General features: G+C 52.0%; 1 protein-coding gene across 1 annotated transcript; it reads left to right on the top strand.

Annotated features, from left to right (window-relative positions):
- The first annotated feature begins 10,853 nt into the window (after window positions 1–10,853).
- Window positions 10,854–11,786, top strand: LOC141727934 (olfactory receptor 14J1-like). The gene has a single exon (XM_074534219.1). It carries the CDS (start codon window positions 10,854–10,856, stop codon window positions 11,784–11,786), a length of 933 nt encoding a protein of 310 aa, XP_074390320.1.
- The last annotated feature ends 6,150 nt before the right edge of the window (window positions 11,787–17,936 follow it).

Here is a 17,936-nt window from a genome sequence, read left to right as displayed (position 1 = left end):
AGCCATGGTTACACCACGGCCTGCTCATCATTCCAAGAGAGTAAGTGCCCGTTGTGGGGGGTGCTGACTTTAGTGCAAGGCAGAGGTGCAAGTGTCTGAGCAGCCAGCATTTGCTGTGTCTGGCAAAGGATGCTGAGTGCTGGAGTCCGGCAGGACGTAGCCATTTCCTGCAGGCAGTGACAGCTAGAAATTGGCCTTTGACCTGTCCTGTTGGGGCAGTGCAGAGCTGGGGGCTCCAGCTCACCTTGTGGCTGGTTGGCTCAAGGAAACTCCACCTCTGGGCTTCAGCAGTGTTACGGCCAAGGGCACACGTGGTAGTGCTGGAGGGTCAAAAAGTTTTGTTGGTTTCTTTTCCCTTTTTGGAAAGGTGTCTTTGGCTTGTGGAAGTGTTCTGCAGTTTCCTTGAGTCGTTCTTCACTAGTAGAGTCACTGTTGATCCAACAGCCTTTTGGCTTTTGAGAAGCTGCAAACAGCATAAAGGGGCAAGTTTCTGCTGATCCATTTTGCGCTGAAGTCTGCAGCTTTGGCAAGTGCATTGGAGGACAGACTGGGGGTGAAGCTGCAAGTCCTTGACTGCTGTCTTGTGTTGCTCAGAACAGGAAGGCCATCTTGCAATGCTGCCTGCTGGATCTGAAGTGCAATGGGCACCTTTGTGGCTGGGGAGCTGCGTGGGCCAAAAGGACGCAGGGCTGGCGGCCGTGAGCAGCTGAAGATGAGGCAGCGTGGGGCCAGGGGGCCAAGCAGTCCAAGGGCACGGTGGCTGTGCCAGCAGCAGCGGGGCAGCAGGAGCAGGGCAGTGAGCGTGGCCTGTGCTGGGCAGCGCCCCGGCCACAGCTGGAGTGCTGTGTGCAGCTGTGGGCCCTGGGAAGCAGAAAGTCATGGAGGGGCTGTAGCGTGGGCACAGAAGGACAGGGGAGCTGGGAAAGGGGTGCAGCACAAGGCCAGGGAGGAGGTGCTGAGGGAGATTTAGCCTGGACAACAGAAGCCTTGTGAGGGACCTTCAGCATCTCCTCAGTGCATCCAAATATTTAAGCCACTTTTGGAAGTGACTTTACCCCCTATTTTCCTTGAGTTTTTTTTGTTTGGTTGGAGGAAGAGGCTTATTCATTTACTTTTTCTCCCAACTAAGGCTCTTTTCATCATTATTTTCTGCCCTTTTATAGCATGGGGACTGGGTCTGCTAGAATTTTAATTTCCAAGGTGTCACTTCTGGAGAATACAGTTTTTGCATGAGAACACATCATTCTGTGCAGGGACCTTGGTGCAGAAGGAGCTGTTGTGGTTCCAGGCCAGCCAGTATGGCCTTAGAGATCACTCTGAGCTTAGTAGTGCTTGTGCCTTTTTGCAGCCCAGGGAATCAGTGTGTGTTTTGTTTGGGAATTGACCAGGAAATCAATGCCCTTGCATTCCAGCTGGTGCTCAGAGATTAGAGGAGCTGGGAGGGGCTGGGCTGCATTTCTGATTCCAGCCACTTCAGCACCATCAGTGTGGTCGAGTCCAAGAGAAGAACATGCCCAAGCACAGATGAACAAAGAGTGCAGTTCGCAGAAATGCTCTGGGTCTGATTGCATTCCATAAGGACCCACACACTCCAGATTCCCCAAGAGTGTGTTTTTTTGAGGCAACAGGAGAGCAATCTCAGGATTGTAGTTGAGCAGGGCACTGGCTACCAAGTTCTGATGTGTGTAGCAGCAGACAGGACAGTAAAGAGAGATTTCAGAAATGAGATCTATCTATCTATCTATCTATCTATCTATCTATCTATCCATCTATCCATCTATCCATCTATCTATCTATCTAACATTTACATAATTGCGTCTTCCTGATTCTGGTCCAAGGCCATTGGAGGTACAAAGCGCATCAAAAGCATCCCTTTCAGGAGAGGATTAGAGACATGTTCCCTTGACCAATTCTGAGCAGTTGGAGATGTTTTCCCCTCCAGATATGGTGGGTTTTTTTCCCTCAGAGTTGTTTTCCTCCTCCGGCCTCTTCTGCCCTCAAGTCCCCAGTTAATTCTTTAAATTTCTGCCTGTCCTAGAGAGGTGCAACAATTCCATGTTTTGGTGGTGTTTGGTGACACTGGTCACACATGCATTATGTGACACATGGTTTCCTTCGCTGGCATCCCCAGGGCTGTGTAAGTGCATTCGTTCATGGGGCCTTAGGAGAGTCTCTTTCCCTCAGCAGCAGCAGCAGCAGCAGCAGCAGGGAGCGGTGGCAGGGTCAGGACGAGGAGGAGGTGGCTGCCCTGGCCCTTTGCTCCCGGGCCCCAGGCCAGGAGGGCTCTGGCTACAGCAGGGCGCTCTTCGGGCAGCCCCTGGCAGCCTCTGCACGGAGCACGGCTCGCTGCCCCGTCCTGCTTGTGCCACTTTTCTTCAGCAATAACCTCGCTCCTCTTCACAAGGAACAACTCCAGAAATCTAAAAAGAGCTAATTCAAGTACAGTTCTACCTGCCTTTGCATTGCAGTTCAGGGCATGTGTTTTATTGTCTATAATTTCATGATTTTTATGAAAACATGCATTCATATCTGCACATTTTTGTGGTTTTAATTATTCATATACCTAAACACGCCGTTTTAAACTCTTGATTTATTGCAGTTGTTAATTTTCAGGTAGTATATTCTAAAATGTCATAAAACAACACCTTTAAGGTAGTTTTTCCCACTCTTAAAAACACCCCCCATAAGCCATTTTAGTCTCTGTCTCATCAAGTTGGTTCATATCGGCCTATTTTAAATCAGGCCTACAATACTTTTAGAGGATTTAGAGAGGTCCAATGAAATGCACACCAGTGATTCCTCTTGTGGAATATCATGGCCCTACCATAAAGCCTCTATTTACTTTTTTGTTTCTCTCATTAGCTCAACTGTAAACACATGTTTAGTTGCAAACTTACACAAGATGAGCAAAATCAAAATGATGTGATGGGCTTTTGGGAGCTCCTTGCTGATCTTTCTGTTTCTTCAGCTGAGCAAGGCTCTGATCCAGGTAAAGAGACTGCACTTAGTGCTACACAACCATTTGGCTGGAACTCTGCTGATTTTTAGGAACAGCTAGAGGCCTCTAACTCCCCAGGATGTTTTGGCTGAGTCAAGCTTTGCCGGATTTTGGCTGAAAATACCATTGCCCTTGCTTTCTTATATCCACAAGTACCATGGCTGGGCAAAAACTGCCACGTGGGGCATCTTCCAAAGGCACTTTAGTCTGGAGTTTGTGAATGAACGAGAGCCTCATCCACTTCCAAACCACATGAAAAAAAATCATGAAAGAGAACTTCCCATCCTTAACAAAGAACTGACAATTCTCAAGTGGATCTAGAGCTTCTTTATGGAATGAAAAGGAAGGCAATCTTCCAATGGAGTTGTGCTTTCGGGAGTTTTTCTTCTGACTCCCACTCCCAGCTGGCACTGGAAAAAGTCACGTCTCTGCAAGCATCAGTGTCTTCTGTCTGCCATCAGTTGTTTTGCTGCAACAATCAGAACAGGCATTAGCCTGGAGAGAGGCTCAGCTGATGCTAGGAACAGGAGCCGCCCCAAGGAGAAAAAAAGACATGAACTTTTACCTCCCAAACCCATCTCCCCAGAGGCTCAAGCAGGATTCCTCTGGTTCCCAGAAATACAAAGAAATAGGGCTGAGAAGACCCTTTTTGCAGCTATGTGTTCATGCCCAAGACTTTGCTGATGCCATTTGGGTTTTGCTTTTTTTTCTTTTCTATCTTTTCTGTATTCATTACATATCAAATTAGAGCTCTATAGGCGACTTGATTTGTGATTACTTTTCCCAGTCCTCTTCCATGGCCTTTGCCTAAGCAGAAAGACAAACTTCCAGAGCTCCAAGCGTCGGGGTGCAGAAGGCCCCAGTGTTATCTTGGTTCTTCCTGGGACAGACCCCTGCAGGGAGCCGGTGGACTCACCATCCCTGCAAGCCTTTGAGAGACTGGATGTGGCACTCGGTGCCCTGCTTTACTTGAGGTATTGGGCCATAGGTTGGACTCGACCATCTTGGAAGTATCTTCCAAGCCAGTGATTCTGTGATTCTGCGACTGAGGCAGCTTTTCCTGCAGCCCTGGAAAGGGCTGCGGGGGCCCTGGACCAAGGACGGGGATCAGGGCTCATGGAAAAGAAGCAAAGGGCTCAAGGCGAAGGCTGAGAGGGCAGAGCTGCCCCAGCGCGGCCCAGAGCGAGCCTCATGTCGTCCTCCTCACCCTGCGCCCTCTGCGCTGCCCTTTGCGGCGCCGGCGGCTCCTCTCGCTGCGGGGCTCCAGGACGTGCTGGGGGCCCGGCCACTCGTCTTCGGGAAGCGCCGGAGCGTCGGAGGCGAGCGGCTGCTGCTGTGGCCGGCAGGGGAGAGCTGCGGCTGCGGCCCCGGGCACGGCGAGCTGCCGCTATGGCGCTATGGCCAGCTCCTGTCGCGGCTCCTGCCTCTGCTGCGGGCTCTGCTCCTGCCCTGTGCGCACAGACACGGTCGACGGCTGCCCGGCAGCTCCGTGCCGCTCCGCAGCGGGCCCGGCCGGGCTGCTGCTCCCTGCGGCCTCTGCCCGCCGCTGCCGGCCCCGCCGCGCTCCCGCCGGCCTCTGCCGCAGCCGGGCCCACACGGGAGGCAGCACATTGCGGCCGGCTCGGAAAAGCCCTGCCCGCAAACCGCCCGCCACGGCCCCGGCCTCAGGGCACAGGCTGCCGGCGTCCTCGCAGCTGGAGCCGGTCCGGGCCGCCTGCCGGCCTCGGCCACAGCTCCCGCCTGTGTCTCCATGGCCGCGGCTGCTCGGCACAGCGGGCTGAGCTCCACCAGCGCCAGCAGCAGCTCCTCACGGGCCCAAGCTCCGGGCGGTCCGAGCCCGCCCAACCCCGAATTCCAGCCCTGAGGGGCTTGGCGTCCCAGTGCATCCCCTGGGGACAGCAGAGCCCATGGTGACACCACCAAGTGACCAATGGAAAATTCACCAAATCCTCATCAGAGACAAGACAAAACTCCCATGGTACCTGACAGCCTGAAGCAACTGCCAATTCCAGATAATTCCATCCATGTAGGAAAAGAGGCTTTTGCATTAAAGCAGAAAAGACTTATCGAAAAATACGGCAGGAACAAACAACAAAGTTATTTGGACTCATGCTTCTTGTGTCTGTTAAAAAGGCCAAGAAAATGCACTCCTTGCTCTCCTGACACAGCTCTCTCTGTTCATGATGTGGGGCAGTGAGTGTTGATGATGTGCAGGAGCTGATGCAAGGGACAGGGACGAGGATGCAGCAGGCACAGTGCCAAGCTGACAGAGGGATGATCTCTGGCAGTGGCACTGAAGGAGAAGAGTTTGCAGTCAGGACAGAAAATGGCTCTGTTATGAATAAGAAGCTTGACTAGGCCAATGTTCAAGCAGCAATCAATTTATTATTTAATATGGTAAAGTATGAGCAATACAGCGCTGGGTACAGTGGGGGAAGTTTTCTCTCCAAATGCACACCAATAACTGAGGATTACAGGGTATAGGGGTACTCATCAGCTTTTTCAGCATTTTCTATTTCCAATTTTTTTACTCATCATCAATTTTTATTCCAAATTATTACATCATGATTCTATACACTATTGTGATCTTATTTTCTCAGGATGTATCTCAAAGGAGTATCCCCAGATGGTGATGGTCCAGTTTCCGAAAGAAGAAAGACGAATCCCATCTGGTGGGGTCCAGCTCCCAGATGTGTGTCCACCTTTTAATTACAGAGACTATAAATTTCATAACAGTGATATCCAGCTTCCCTTTGGTCGAAACCATAAATCTTTGAGGTGATGTTCATCTTCCTTTCTCAAGCTGTTTTTCTCTGCTTCAATAAGGCGTGAGATAAGCATATTTCCTTTATATATATTCCAAAGCTATAGTTTCAAGGATACAAGTAATATTCTAAAATTATCCTTCAAAAGATTATTATTGCAGAGCTTTTTATGGATTAAATGCAAGGAAAAAGCAACATCTTTAACATCTTAATTCCAATGCTCCTAAATCAACCAGGGTTAATTGCAAACAAAAGATAGCTTCAAAGGCCTTTTTCCATGCTTTATTCTCCTTAGTTATTATTAGAATTCACAGCTCTCCCATTGTTGGGGTCCACAAATTTCACATTCACAAATACACTCGTCACCTGTTTGTACCTGACACGAAACACAGCTTTGCATCTCACACCAGGGACCCCGCCAGGTCCCATTGGCTGCCGGGCAGGGCAGGGGAGGCCACAGGGCCGAGGCTGGGCCGGGCCATGGCTGCAGTTGTGACCATCTGGGCATTGCTGAGCCCTGCCCCGCCGCCAGCCTGGGCCAAGCCAGGATCCGCCGGGCCCCAGGAGCAGTCCCGGGCCGGGCGGGCTCTGCCAAGATTCTGCCACCGCTGGGGTTCACCCGCAAGTCCCGGGCAGGGGGAGGAGAAGCCATCGGTCCCCGGCCGTGCTGCTGCTGCTTTGCTCTGGCCTGGCTGCTGAGATCCTGGCCCTGCCCCAGCACGGCCCATCCTGACACAGCCCCAGCGCAGCCGCTGCAGAAACCTCCATCGTAAAACAGCTCCGGCCCAAGCACCGAGCCCGGCTGGGGTCACGGAACCATCTGCAGACCCCGGGTGAGATTTGAACTCTTTCAGTGCTTCCATCCTCCCTCGAGTGAGAGAAAAGGACAAAGTGCAGGCTCATAGAGGAGCAATATGAAGACACCAAGGTCAGTGAAGACAAAGTTGAGTCCCAGATGGGAGGGATGAGGAGATGTCTTGATCTTGGGGCTGAAATCCTCTTGTAAAGCTATGGAGAAGGATGTAATTGATACATCAGACTCTCTTTTTCTCTATAACGCACTAAAAAGTATTAGGAAACGACTTGTTCACCAAAGCCTTCTATGGCAGCAGCTCTCTGGCCACAGAGAGAAACACAACTTTTCTAGGCATTATTTTGGAAAAGCCTTTGGAGATAAGAAAAAATATAAGAAAAAAGAAAAAAATCTTAGCTTAACTTGCTGCACTTGGTATTTTAAAAAAGTTGAATGTGTTATGGAGATTCGTTTACCAAAGGGTGGGTTCTTATTTAGCCAATGGTGATGATATTTGGATTGGAGGACCATTTAAGTCCACATGTATCAAACTGGGGTATAAAAGTATGGGTTTCTTAATAAAGATTATTGATCAGCCTTCTGTGAATCATTGAGTCAATGTCTATTATTAACTGGCCAGGAGCCCTTAACGTGACAAACCTCCATGCTAAAGTAAGCAAATGTTGAAGTAGCTGTGATCGCATGAGAAGTTTGAACAGAGAAAGAGAGAAGAGTGTTGAGACCCTGTGCCCTCATGAAGAGAAGAAGATCTCTGTATTCAGAGATGAAGACGACCTCTTCAACAGCTCATCTTTAAACTAATACCCCATAAGCAGACATGGCCTATGAACACAGCTGTGGGAAAAGTTGTGGAAAAAATGGGAGGGACTTCACAATTGCAGATTTGCTGGGAAGCTGCTATTCACTGAAATTGAGAGCAATGAGAGAATTATTTTCTTATGGAGAAGTCTCCATAGAAGGAAAGAGAGATTCCTCTACCCCAGAAAACTGAAGAAAGGCTCTTATAGAAGTGGTAAACTGACTGAAACCTTCAGGTTTTGTCTCATTACATTGTCAGTAACAAAGAAAAGGTTTTAGGGAGAGCAGAAGTATTCTAAAAGTTTTGTTCTGATTCTTATTTCTCTTTCTTTGAGTTACTAATAATAATCTTTTCTTTATACCCTTTTAAAGTTTTGAGCCCACTTTGCCTTTCTCCTAATTCGATCTCACAGCAGAAAATTGCGCGAGGGCGTCCGCGGCCCTATGTCCGGCTAGCTGAAGGGGTGAGAATGGCCGACGCCCCTACGCATAGGAAGCCAGCCCCCTTCGGCGTCGTTGGCCTCAGGCTGGGCTGGATGTTGTGCTCGGAGTTGCGCTATGTGAGACGAAGAAGGAGGCGACCACTTGCTGGGGGTGCGAAAGTCGTTTTATTTGGTGGTCTGGAGGCACCAACGAAGGTAGGCACCAGCCAGCAAAATGGCCCCGATCAAGGGGAGAGACCGGGTTTTAAAGGGAAGGGGAGGAGAAGGGAGGGAAGCCCAGCTATCCAATTGGGAAATTCAAAGGGAGAGGTTAAACATAACTGACATACATAAGTAACCAATGGATACAAAGTAAAGGAGGGGCCCCAGGACCACAGCCAACCACAACCCCCAGAGAGAAGAAGGTTCTCGAAAGCTGGGAGGAGAGGGGGGTGATTGACTGGGCCCAGGGAGGAGAAAACATTTACTTATAAGGGAAAATAGGGGAGGGGGAATTATATAATACAACTGACTGAAGGTCGGGGTTACTATGGAGACCAACTGCCAGGGGAGCAGTGGCGGGAAAACTGGGGAGGGAGGAACCATTTACAGAGAATGGGGGGATATCATACATAAAATGGGGGAGCAAACTGAAAAACTTAAAAACACACCACAACAGAAAATCAGTAAGAATATTCTAGTGAGTGCACAGGTAATACGCCAACATGGAACCTACCACACTAATTGATGCATTGGCTAAGAAATCTCATATTGGTGAACTAAAACCACTACAGAGAACTTCCTGATGAACTGCATGAGAGCAGAGGGAAATCAAGGAAGAGCCATGGCTTGTCAGGACTTGTTTGATCCTAATGAGCCCTGTGGTGAATTTGGAGCTGAGCCCTGGAACCTCAGGGCCTGAGAGGAGATTACACAAACCTTTCCAGATGTCAGAATCAGAGGAAACACTCAGAGTGTCTCAAAGCATGAATGTGTCCCACTGAGGTCCATCCCCAATGCAGGCTCCTCCTGGACTCCTTGGAGGAGTGAATTGGAGGCCAGGATGGCACTAAATACACTCAGAGATTCAGTGTGGAAAGGAAATTCCAAAGTACCTTAAAAACCTTGAGTATTTCAAATCATTGATGAGGCCCACTGAATGTCAGTACAGAGTTCTCAAGGGACTCATTAAAGCAGAAAACTGGGGCCATGATTGCAGAAACTTCTCATTGAGTTTTTATTAAAAGTGAAACACCAAGTACCTTAAAATACCTGTAGTACCTTGAAGCATTAATGAGCCCACTGAGTGTTGTTACTGACAAAGGCTCTCAGGGGACTAATTAAAGCAGATAATTGGAGGCCATGATTGCACAAATCTCTCAGAGACTCCAAGGCAAAAGCCAAACCTTAAGTCCTTTGAAAAACTCTGTGAGCATGAAGGAGCCCCCAGGGCCATTCCTGAGCAAGGCTCCCCAGGGACTTCTTCCAGCAGATCCTTGAGGTCACTGGGATGTGGACTAGGGGGGGATGCTGAGGGCAGGACAAGGGGCTGACAGTGCCCAGCCTGGCTGGGGCTGTGCCAGGAGGCCCCAGGGCCTCAGGACAAGGTGTCTCCTCCCAGCCCTTGGTGGCACAGACCCTGCTGTGCCCCAGGGCACCAAGACTTGGCTTCTCTTTGTCCCCACCTGTCATCACTGCCTCCAGTTCTCTGCTCTGCCTGGGGCCTGGGGACATTTTCTCTGTCGTCTCACTCAGTGGGACCCATTAAAAGTGCAAGAAACTTCGGAGTTGGATTCTGACTTGGAGTTCTGGAGAGGTTTTTTCAGCTCCCTCTCAGGGACTGATGTTCAGGGCCTGAGCACAAAGCCCCAGAGGTTCATTAAAGTCCTTGTGCTGTGTCTGTGCTGCTGAGCTGGGCTGGGCTCTGCCTGCAGCCACCCAGGCACAGCACAGAGGCACAGATAACCAAGAAGAGCTTCAAAAGCACATTTCTCTTGATGAGCAGCTCTTCTGCCAGCCCAGCAGGGCTGGGGCACTGCCTGCAGCCACCCTGGGCACAGCACAGAGGCACAGAGAGCTTCAATCAGTCAGGGCTGGGAAGGTGCTGAGAAGTGCCTGGGGCACAATCACTGCCAGCCCTTGGCACAGGAACCTCTGGCTGCAGGACAATGCAGCTGCAGCTCCTGGAGTGATCTCCTGAAGCTGGAACATCCCAGTGCCTACAGACGCTGTGAGTACGTTCTCTGATTGTCTCTTGTGCAGAGCAGCCAGGGGTGCCCAGGGCTGTCCTGCAGAGCAGGGTCCTGCAGCCCAGGGTGCTGTGCTGGGGCAGGGACTCTGCTGCCTGCCAGGGACAGCTCTCAGTCAGCCCTGGCAGCTGCTCCCAGCACTGGGGGACAAGATCTGGGTGGGAGGAGACAGCTGGTAAGGCTTGGAAGTGTTATCCTTGTGTGGGGAGGATGATCCATTGTTCAGGACTGCTCCCAGCATGGCATTTAACTGCAGAACATTTCTGAGTTGATTAAACAGGGAGCACTGCAAGGCAGGGGCTGCATAACAGCAGAAATCTTGTTATTTTAATTTATTGCTGTGGGTTGCCTGGATGGGAAATGACCCATAGGTACTCATCTCTCAGTTCGGGTTGGAAAAAAAAAACATTTTTTCTCAGATCTTACAAAACCAGGCATTGAGAGAAATCAGCATAGGGACCCTTACAGGCAGCATCAGTGTTGCTGTTCCAGCTTCCTCAGGAAGCTCTGACGTTGCCATCAGAGCCTGCAGAGCCAGAGCTGCCCCTGGGCAGTGCCTGAGCTGGGAGGGGTCTGCAGGGCAGAGCTGAGCCCCCAGGGCTGGGCTGGGCTCTGGCAGCACTGGCAGGGCCCAGCCCTGGGCACAGGGAAGCAGCTGCTGGCAGGGACAGCTCCAGGCAGCAGAGCCCTGGGCAGGCAGTGGAGGGAAAGAGCCCCCAAGCTATGCTGGGATATTTAAAGTCCTCTCCAAACAACTATTCCATGACTGCTTTTTTTACAGATCCCCATGCTAAGGTAACACAGCAAATGTTCAACAGCAGCTGCATCAGGCACTTCCTCCTGCTGGCACTGGCAGACACGCAGCAGCTGCAGCTCCTGCACTTCTGCCTCTTGCTGGGCATCTCCCTGGCTGCCCTCCTGGGCAACAGCCTCATCATCAGCGCTGTAGCCTGCGGCCACCACCTGCACACGCCCATGTTCTTCTTCCTGCTCAACCTGGCCCTCACTGACCTGGGCATGATCTGCACCACTGTCCCCAAAGCCATGCACAATTCCCTCTGGGACACCAGGGACATCTCCTATGCAGGATGTGCCACACAGCTCTTTTTCTTTATGTTCTTCATCTCAGCAGAGCTTTTCCTCCTGACCATCATGTGCTATGACCGCTATGTGTCCATCTGCAAACCCCTGCACTACGAGACCCTCCTGGGCAGCAGAGCTTGTGCCCACATGGCAGCAGCTGCCTGGGCCAGTGGCTTTCTCAATGCTCTGCTGCACACAGCCAATACATTTTCCCTGCCCCTGTGCCATGGCAATGTCCTGGGCCAATTCTTCTGTGAAATCCCACAGATTCTCAAGCTCTCCTGCTCACACTCCAACTTTAAACAACTGGGGCTCATTGCTGTTAGTGCATCTTTAGGACTTGGATGTTTTGTGTTCATTGTTTTCTCCTATGTGCAGATCTTCAGGGCCGTGCTGAGGATCCCCTCGGAGGAGGGACGGCACAAAGCCTTTTCCACCTGCCTCCCTCACCTGGCTGTTCTCACCCTGTTCCTCAGCACTCTAATCTTTGCTCACTTGAAGCCCCCCTCCATGTCCTCCCCATCCCTGGATCTGGCCCTGTCAGTTCTGTACTCGGTGGTGCCTCCAGCCCTGAACCCCCTCATCTACAGCCTGAGGAACCAGGAGCTCAAGGCTGCAGTGTGGAGACTGATGACTGGATGCTTTCAGAAACATTAAACTGCAGGCCAGTGTTTGCAAATCACTTGTAATAAAAGCAATTTTTAATATTTCTTGTTGGTTTGGCTGTGGGTTTTTTCCCCTTTTTTTTAGGTTTTTTATATTGTCCATAATTAAATATCAGTGTTTGGGCCTTTTCTCATATTGCTTCTCTCTACCTTCCCTGAGCTCACAGACTGTGTCAATGAGGGGCCATGCTCCTGGTGGCTTTAAAGTAACTAAAGGATCTCCCAGCAGAGTTTTCTGCAGAGATGCCCTTTTGTTGCCTTCTCTGGAGCTGCAGCAGCAATGTCTGTGTGCAGAGCTGAGGCAGATCAGTGCTGGCCCAGCAGCTGTGCCCAGCAGCAGCAGCACTTGGTGTTGCCAGTGCTGCTGCCGTGGCCCTGCCCCGCTGCCCTGGTGGCCCTGGTGTTGCTGCAGGGCCTGAGTGCTCTCGGGGCCGGGCACAGCCCTGGGGGTGGCAGTGCCGGGGCTGCAGCAGGGACAGGCCATGGGCACTGCTGGGGCAGTGCTGACACCTCAGCCCAGGCCCTGGGGGCTCCAGGCTCCTTGCCCAGGCTCTCTCAAGAACATGCCCAGGCCAATGCTCAGCACAGAAAAGCCCCGTGAGCAGCCCCAGGCTGGCCGTGGGCAGGCTGAGGGCAAACAGCAGGGCTGGGGCTCTGCAAGGGCCCTGGGGCAGACAGGAAGGAGCAGCAGAGCAGGGGCTGATCCATCCCCAGTGCGCTGCACAGCCCAGGGCAGCGTCCCAGAGCGTCCTCATGGAGCTGCCAACAACATCCTCCCTCTGCAGCCCTGGCCTCTCCCCCAGCTCACACAGGTGCCCCATCCTTGCAGGCACAGACACGGCAGCACTGGCTCAGCAGCCCCTGTTTGCATTGCACAGAGCAGGGGGAGCAGCCCCATGCTGTTTGTGTGGGGACAAGAACCTGAGGGAGCACAAATGCCATCAGCCCCTGGGGCCAGCAAGGGCTGGGGGACACCAGGGAAAGCACTCAGCTTTGTCCTGCCCTCTGCAGTCAGCTGGAAAGTTTGTTCCCATCAGCTGGGAGTTTTCTGTCTTACTGCAGACGCTGTTGCTCAGAGCCAGGGCTGCCTGGCAGCCACCCCCAAACTGCCCTGAGAATTTCCTTGGCTTCAGCTTTGCTTTTCCCTGGCAGAAATTTCATCCTATTGACCACCCAAAGGGGCCTAGAATTAGATAGCACTCGAGGTGCTGCCCAAAGCAGAGCTCAGGGGCACAGGGGAAGATTCACTGCCCTGGTCCTGCTGGCCACACTATTCCTGATCCATAGGAGTGCCAGGATTTGGATGAGGGAAATGGTGGAGTGGGGGAAGGGACAAAGTCTGATTGATTATCAGCCATGAAGAGTCTTGATTTTTCTATCTTTTCAGGCTGCATTAGAAGGTGCTGTGGGTCCATATCAAATGGACATTGCCGATATCCATCTATAAACAGGAAAAAAAAGAGGACAAACAGTTCTCTCTGCATTACCCTCAGTAGTTTTTTATTCACTTTGAATACACTTCTGAAATTTTTTTCAGTTAACCACAGAATTGAACATTTAGATAACTCCTTGGGGCTTTTATTCTTCGGGTATGTTAGAAGAAATGCTTATGACCCTCTTTTACTGAATTCCATAACTGAAGATCTCAAAAGTTAAGAGGCCTCTGGTGTGTTAAAATTCATCATCAACCTCCAAGTGGCTGAGGATCCATCCCCATCAGAGCAGCAACGAACAGAAATGGGCACAGCTTTGTGGCTGCCCCAGCTTTGGCATGGGCCCTGGGCCTGGAGCAGGAGCAGCTCATGAGGGCTCTAAGGCCGGGGCTCTTGTGCTGCCCTGGGCAGATGGGATGGCAGCAGGGGCTGCAGAGCTCTCAGCACCTCAGACCGAGGGGAGCAGGGCAGCCAGGGAGCCTCCTTTGGCCTTGGCCAAACCCCTTCCCCCATGGCTGGGGCTGAGTCCTGTGGCAGCTGCAGCTGCTGCTGTGCCCTTGCCAGGGGCTGAGGCCGTGGGGCAGTGCCCAGAGCAGCCTGGCCTGAGCAGAGCTGTGGGGCCAGAGCCGGCTGGGTTGGGCTGGGGAGAGGCCCTTGGTGCTGCCCAGAGCTCAGGGCAGCTGGCAGAGCTTGCAGGGAGCTGGGCTGGGCTCAGAGAGCCTGGCCCAGAAACCATCAGTGTCCATCTCAGCCTGGCTGAGCATGCAGGGGCAGGACTCAGGCCAGGCCTTGTGGGGCAGGGCCAGCGCCTGTGCAAGGCATTGAAAACAGGCAAGTGGCCCAGAGAGGAGGCTGCTCTGTGCCCTTGGTGGCATGGACAGAGCAGGGAGGGGGCCTGGGACATTTGTCAGCACCAGCCTCTGTGCCCAGTCCTTGGCAGCCGTGGCTGTTAAGCCCAGCTTTGGCCTGGGCTGAGTTTGGCTGTGGCCCAGCTCCATCCTCCTGCAGGGCTCAGGGCCTGTTCCCAGCCATGGCCAGCCCTGGCTGCCTCTCTGCTGGCCCAGAGGCTGGCAGAGCCCGGGGCAGGGCTGTCTGTGCAGCCCCACAGGTGCCACGGGCCCGGCAGGAGCTGGCAGAGGCCGCCCAGCAGGGAGGCCATGGGGCACAGAGCCCCAAGGCTGCTGTGGGCACCACGGCACAGGGGCCGTTCCCAGCTGCAATGCTCCTGGCCTGGGCTGGGCCTGCGCAGGGGCTGGGCCACCATGGCTGGGCCAGCACAGGGCCACAAAGGGGCCACGCAGCCGCTGCCGAGGCTGACAGCAAGGCCAGGCACACACAAGCAATTGCTGAGCATGGCCTGTGCTGGCCCAGCCTGACTGTGCCAAAGGCAGAGCTCAGCTGCTCTTGGGGGCTGCAGTAACCGTCCAGAGCCCAAAGATCCCACCTGTTGCCTGTCAACCATTGTAACCGTCCCCTCTCATGTCAAGAATCTTCTATGTCACTCATCCCTCACCTAGAATATGATTTTTCCCTTCAGCCTTTTCCCTCCCCTGGGCGCTTCCTATTGGTTCAGTTGTGTCCCTCGCTGCTCCCCTGGGTTTTGCTCATTGGTCCCTCGTGTCTCTTCTGTTGCCCCCATCCCCTTTTTAAGTGCATCCCTAATGGTTTTTACCTGACACCGTCACTGGCCCTGCCTGGGCTAAAAAAGCGCCTTGGCATCCACACGCGTGTCCACTCCTTCATTCCATCACCTCAGTTCTTCGCAGTCCTGCTCTCGCCTGCATCACCACACTGTAGACAGAGCCACTACTCTGTCTATTCTTTCTCACTGTCTTTTTAAATATATTGCATTCACTGCAGATATACTACTGAGATCTGTCTAATTAACCACAAATGATTTGAAAATTAAAATCAAATTATCCCCAGAGGCTTGGCTTGCTAAGGTGTTCTGAATGTTAATGAGCCCTGGGACACTGAATTCCTGCACTCAAGAGCTGAAGGCTGAACAAGCTTCTGCAGCAGGAAAATTCAGCAGCAGCCTCCAAGGTGCTGAGGATGTCAGCAGCCCCCACTGAGGCCATCCCTGCCCAGAGACCGTGGAGGAATGGGCAGACAAGGAGAGCGTCCCTGGGGCTGGGGCAGCACAACTCAGAGGCACCAGCGGCTCCAGCTGGGCAATGGAGTGTGGAATGTGGCTGGAAAAGCCCTGCCTGGGCTGGGCCAAGCAGGACACACAAGCCCTGACCCCTAAATGCCAAACAATTCTCTCAAGGAGACATTTAAAAGGAATTACAATTGTTTCCTTCCTCTGAGTTGGATGCACTAGAGAAATACCAACAAGAGATTCTCAGGAGCTCAAAACAGCAAGCCAATCTTTACTGGGAATTTTAGAAAATCAGAGAAACTTTGGCAAAAGGTTTTCTATGACATTCAATCAACAAAAAACAGTTATCAATGCTTTAACTTGACCCATTCAACTTCAGAAACTCTATGCCTGTTCAATTTTATGTTAAAAAAAAATTGCAAGATAACTAAAACAGAAATAGACACAGAAAGAGAGAAAGACAAAAAAGATTTAGAGAAGCACACACAGAGCTACTAACTCCTGGATTCCAGCAGTGTTCAAATGGAAATTCCAAGAGGAGATAGGGTCCACAAATGTGCTTGCCTTGTTGTTAGCCTTAAATACCCCTTGGTCTCCCTGGGCCCCTCCCCCAGCTGGGACTTGGTGTCATTTGGTCCCTCAGGAGCTGGGCTGGGGCTGCAGAGGTGGCTGTGGGGCATTGCCTGTGCTGTGCCAGGGACTGGCAGACACTGCTGGGCTGGGATAGAGGCTCTGGGGGGATTGGGGTTCCAGGGCAGGGCAAGGCTGGACCTGCTCCTTCCACGCCCACACATGAAATGTTTACAGCCAACAATCTCCTCCAGTCTGCCACAGTAAGGCAATGTTGGAGGTGAAATCCCAATTCTGGCCTTGGGCACCTGGCTGAGAAGGACAGTTCTTTTCCATAGGAAGGAAAGCACAGAGCCCCAATGTTTGGAAGGCAGGTGAGAGTCTCTCTAGGCCAAGGCCAGCTAGACTTGTGAGGTAGGCAGATTTTGTCTGGGAGCAGTCTTTGAATTTAGGGAATTTTGGAGGTGGAAATCCAATCTCGGCCATGGGCGCCTGGAGAAGCAGGACGGTGTTTTCCCATAGGAAGGAGAGCATGGAGCCTTCCCCAGTGTTTTGGGGATAGATGGAAGGTGACCTTTGTAAAACCACTGCAAGACAGACTTGTCCTGGCAGTATTCCTATGTGAACAATCCCTGGGTATAAGGAAATTTGGAGGTGAAATCGCAGTTCGTTCCACAGGTGCCTGGAGGAGAAGGAGAGCTCTTTTCAATTGGGAAGGAAGGCACAGAGCCCCATCATTTGAATAGGAGATGAGATGAGATGAGACCCTCAACATGCCAAGGTGATTTATCAGGCAGCCCCTGGGAGGCCAAACCAGCCAGACCTGTTTCATGTTCCCTTAGTTTTGTGGGGCCCCATAGTATCACAGTGCTGCCTTGGATCCATGAGGTCCCACAGTGCCATGATGACGACTTGTTTCTATGGGGTCCAGCCGTGTCACAATGGCAAAGTCGTGCAGTGTCACAATGGACCCTTGGATCAATGGGGTCCCACAGTGTCACACTGGCCCCTAGGTTCCAGAAGGCCCTGCAGTGTCACAATGGTCCCAATGATTCCATGAGGCCTTGCTATGTCACAATGATCTCCGTGGTTCCCCAGGCCCCACAATGTCATGTCACTCCTCTGTTCCATGAGCCCTGCAATGTCACAATGGACCTTTGGACCCTTGGGGTTTGTGGTGTCACAATGGTCTCCTTTGGCTCCACGCTGTCACAATGGGCTATTGATGATAGGAGATATAATAAAGCCTCTATTCTGGCCATATTATCAAGCAGTGCAAGATAGCCCGGGAGCCCAGTCCTCAGGGAGACAGGGTGCCTTACAGCTAGGCTAGCCCAAGGATGATGCTGCGGGCTTACCCCCTTAGCAAGCTTGGTGATTATCAGCTCTTTAGTGGTTGCAAGCTCTCTTAGGATCTCAGCTCTTGCTTGCTAGGTAGGTTGCCCTTGGCTGAGGGCAGCAGAAGGCAAGAGAGGAGAAGGAGGTCCTGGTGTTCCACAGTGATGGCTTTATTGAGGGAGTCTGTGAAGGGTCCCAGTGACAGCTGTTCTTCTGTCAAATGGGCTAAAGTAGGCCCCTTTCATTGGGTTAAGGGGGATCCAAACTTGAGCAATAGTTAGAATTTAGGTAACATAGCCTATAGGGTTACAGAGATAAGCTATCAGAGAGACAGGAACTTATGTTGCTGTCTCAGCAGTTCCTATTGTTCAGTCCTCCATGGAGCCTTACCCAGGTCCATAGGGTTTACTATAAGGAGGCCCCTCTGTGTCACCCTGGAGCTTTGGTTCCACACAGTCCTGCTGTGTCACAATGAACCCTTGGTTCAATGGAGTTCTACAATGGCACCATGGCCCCTAGGTTCTATGCAGCCCTGCAGTGTCACAATGGTCTCCTTTGGTTGGGCAGTGTCACAATAGACCACTGATGACACAAGGCTCCACAATGTCACAATGGACCTTTGGTTCCATGCAGCCCTGCAGTGTCACAAAGGCCTCTTGGTTTCACGAGGCCCCACAGTATTACAATGGTCCTCTTG

Source organism: Zonotrichia albicollis, unplaced genomic scaffold (genome assembly GCF_047830755.1).
Source record: "Zonotrichia albicollis isolate bZonAlb1 unplaced genomic scaffold, bZonAlb1.hap1 Scaffold_257, whole genome shotgun sequence".
In the NCBI taxonomy this organism is placed as follows: domain Eukaryota; kingdom Metazoa; phylum Chordata; class Aves; order Passeriformes; family Passerellidae; genus Zonotrichia; species Zonotrichia albicollis.
The sequence above is the reverse complement of the archived record's forward strand: the minus strand, read 5'-3'. Positions and strand labels throughout refer to the sequence as shown.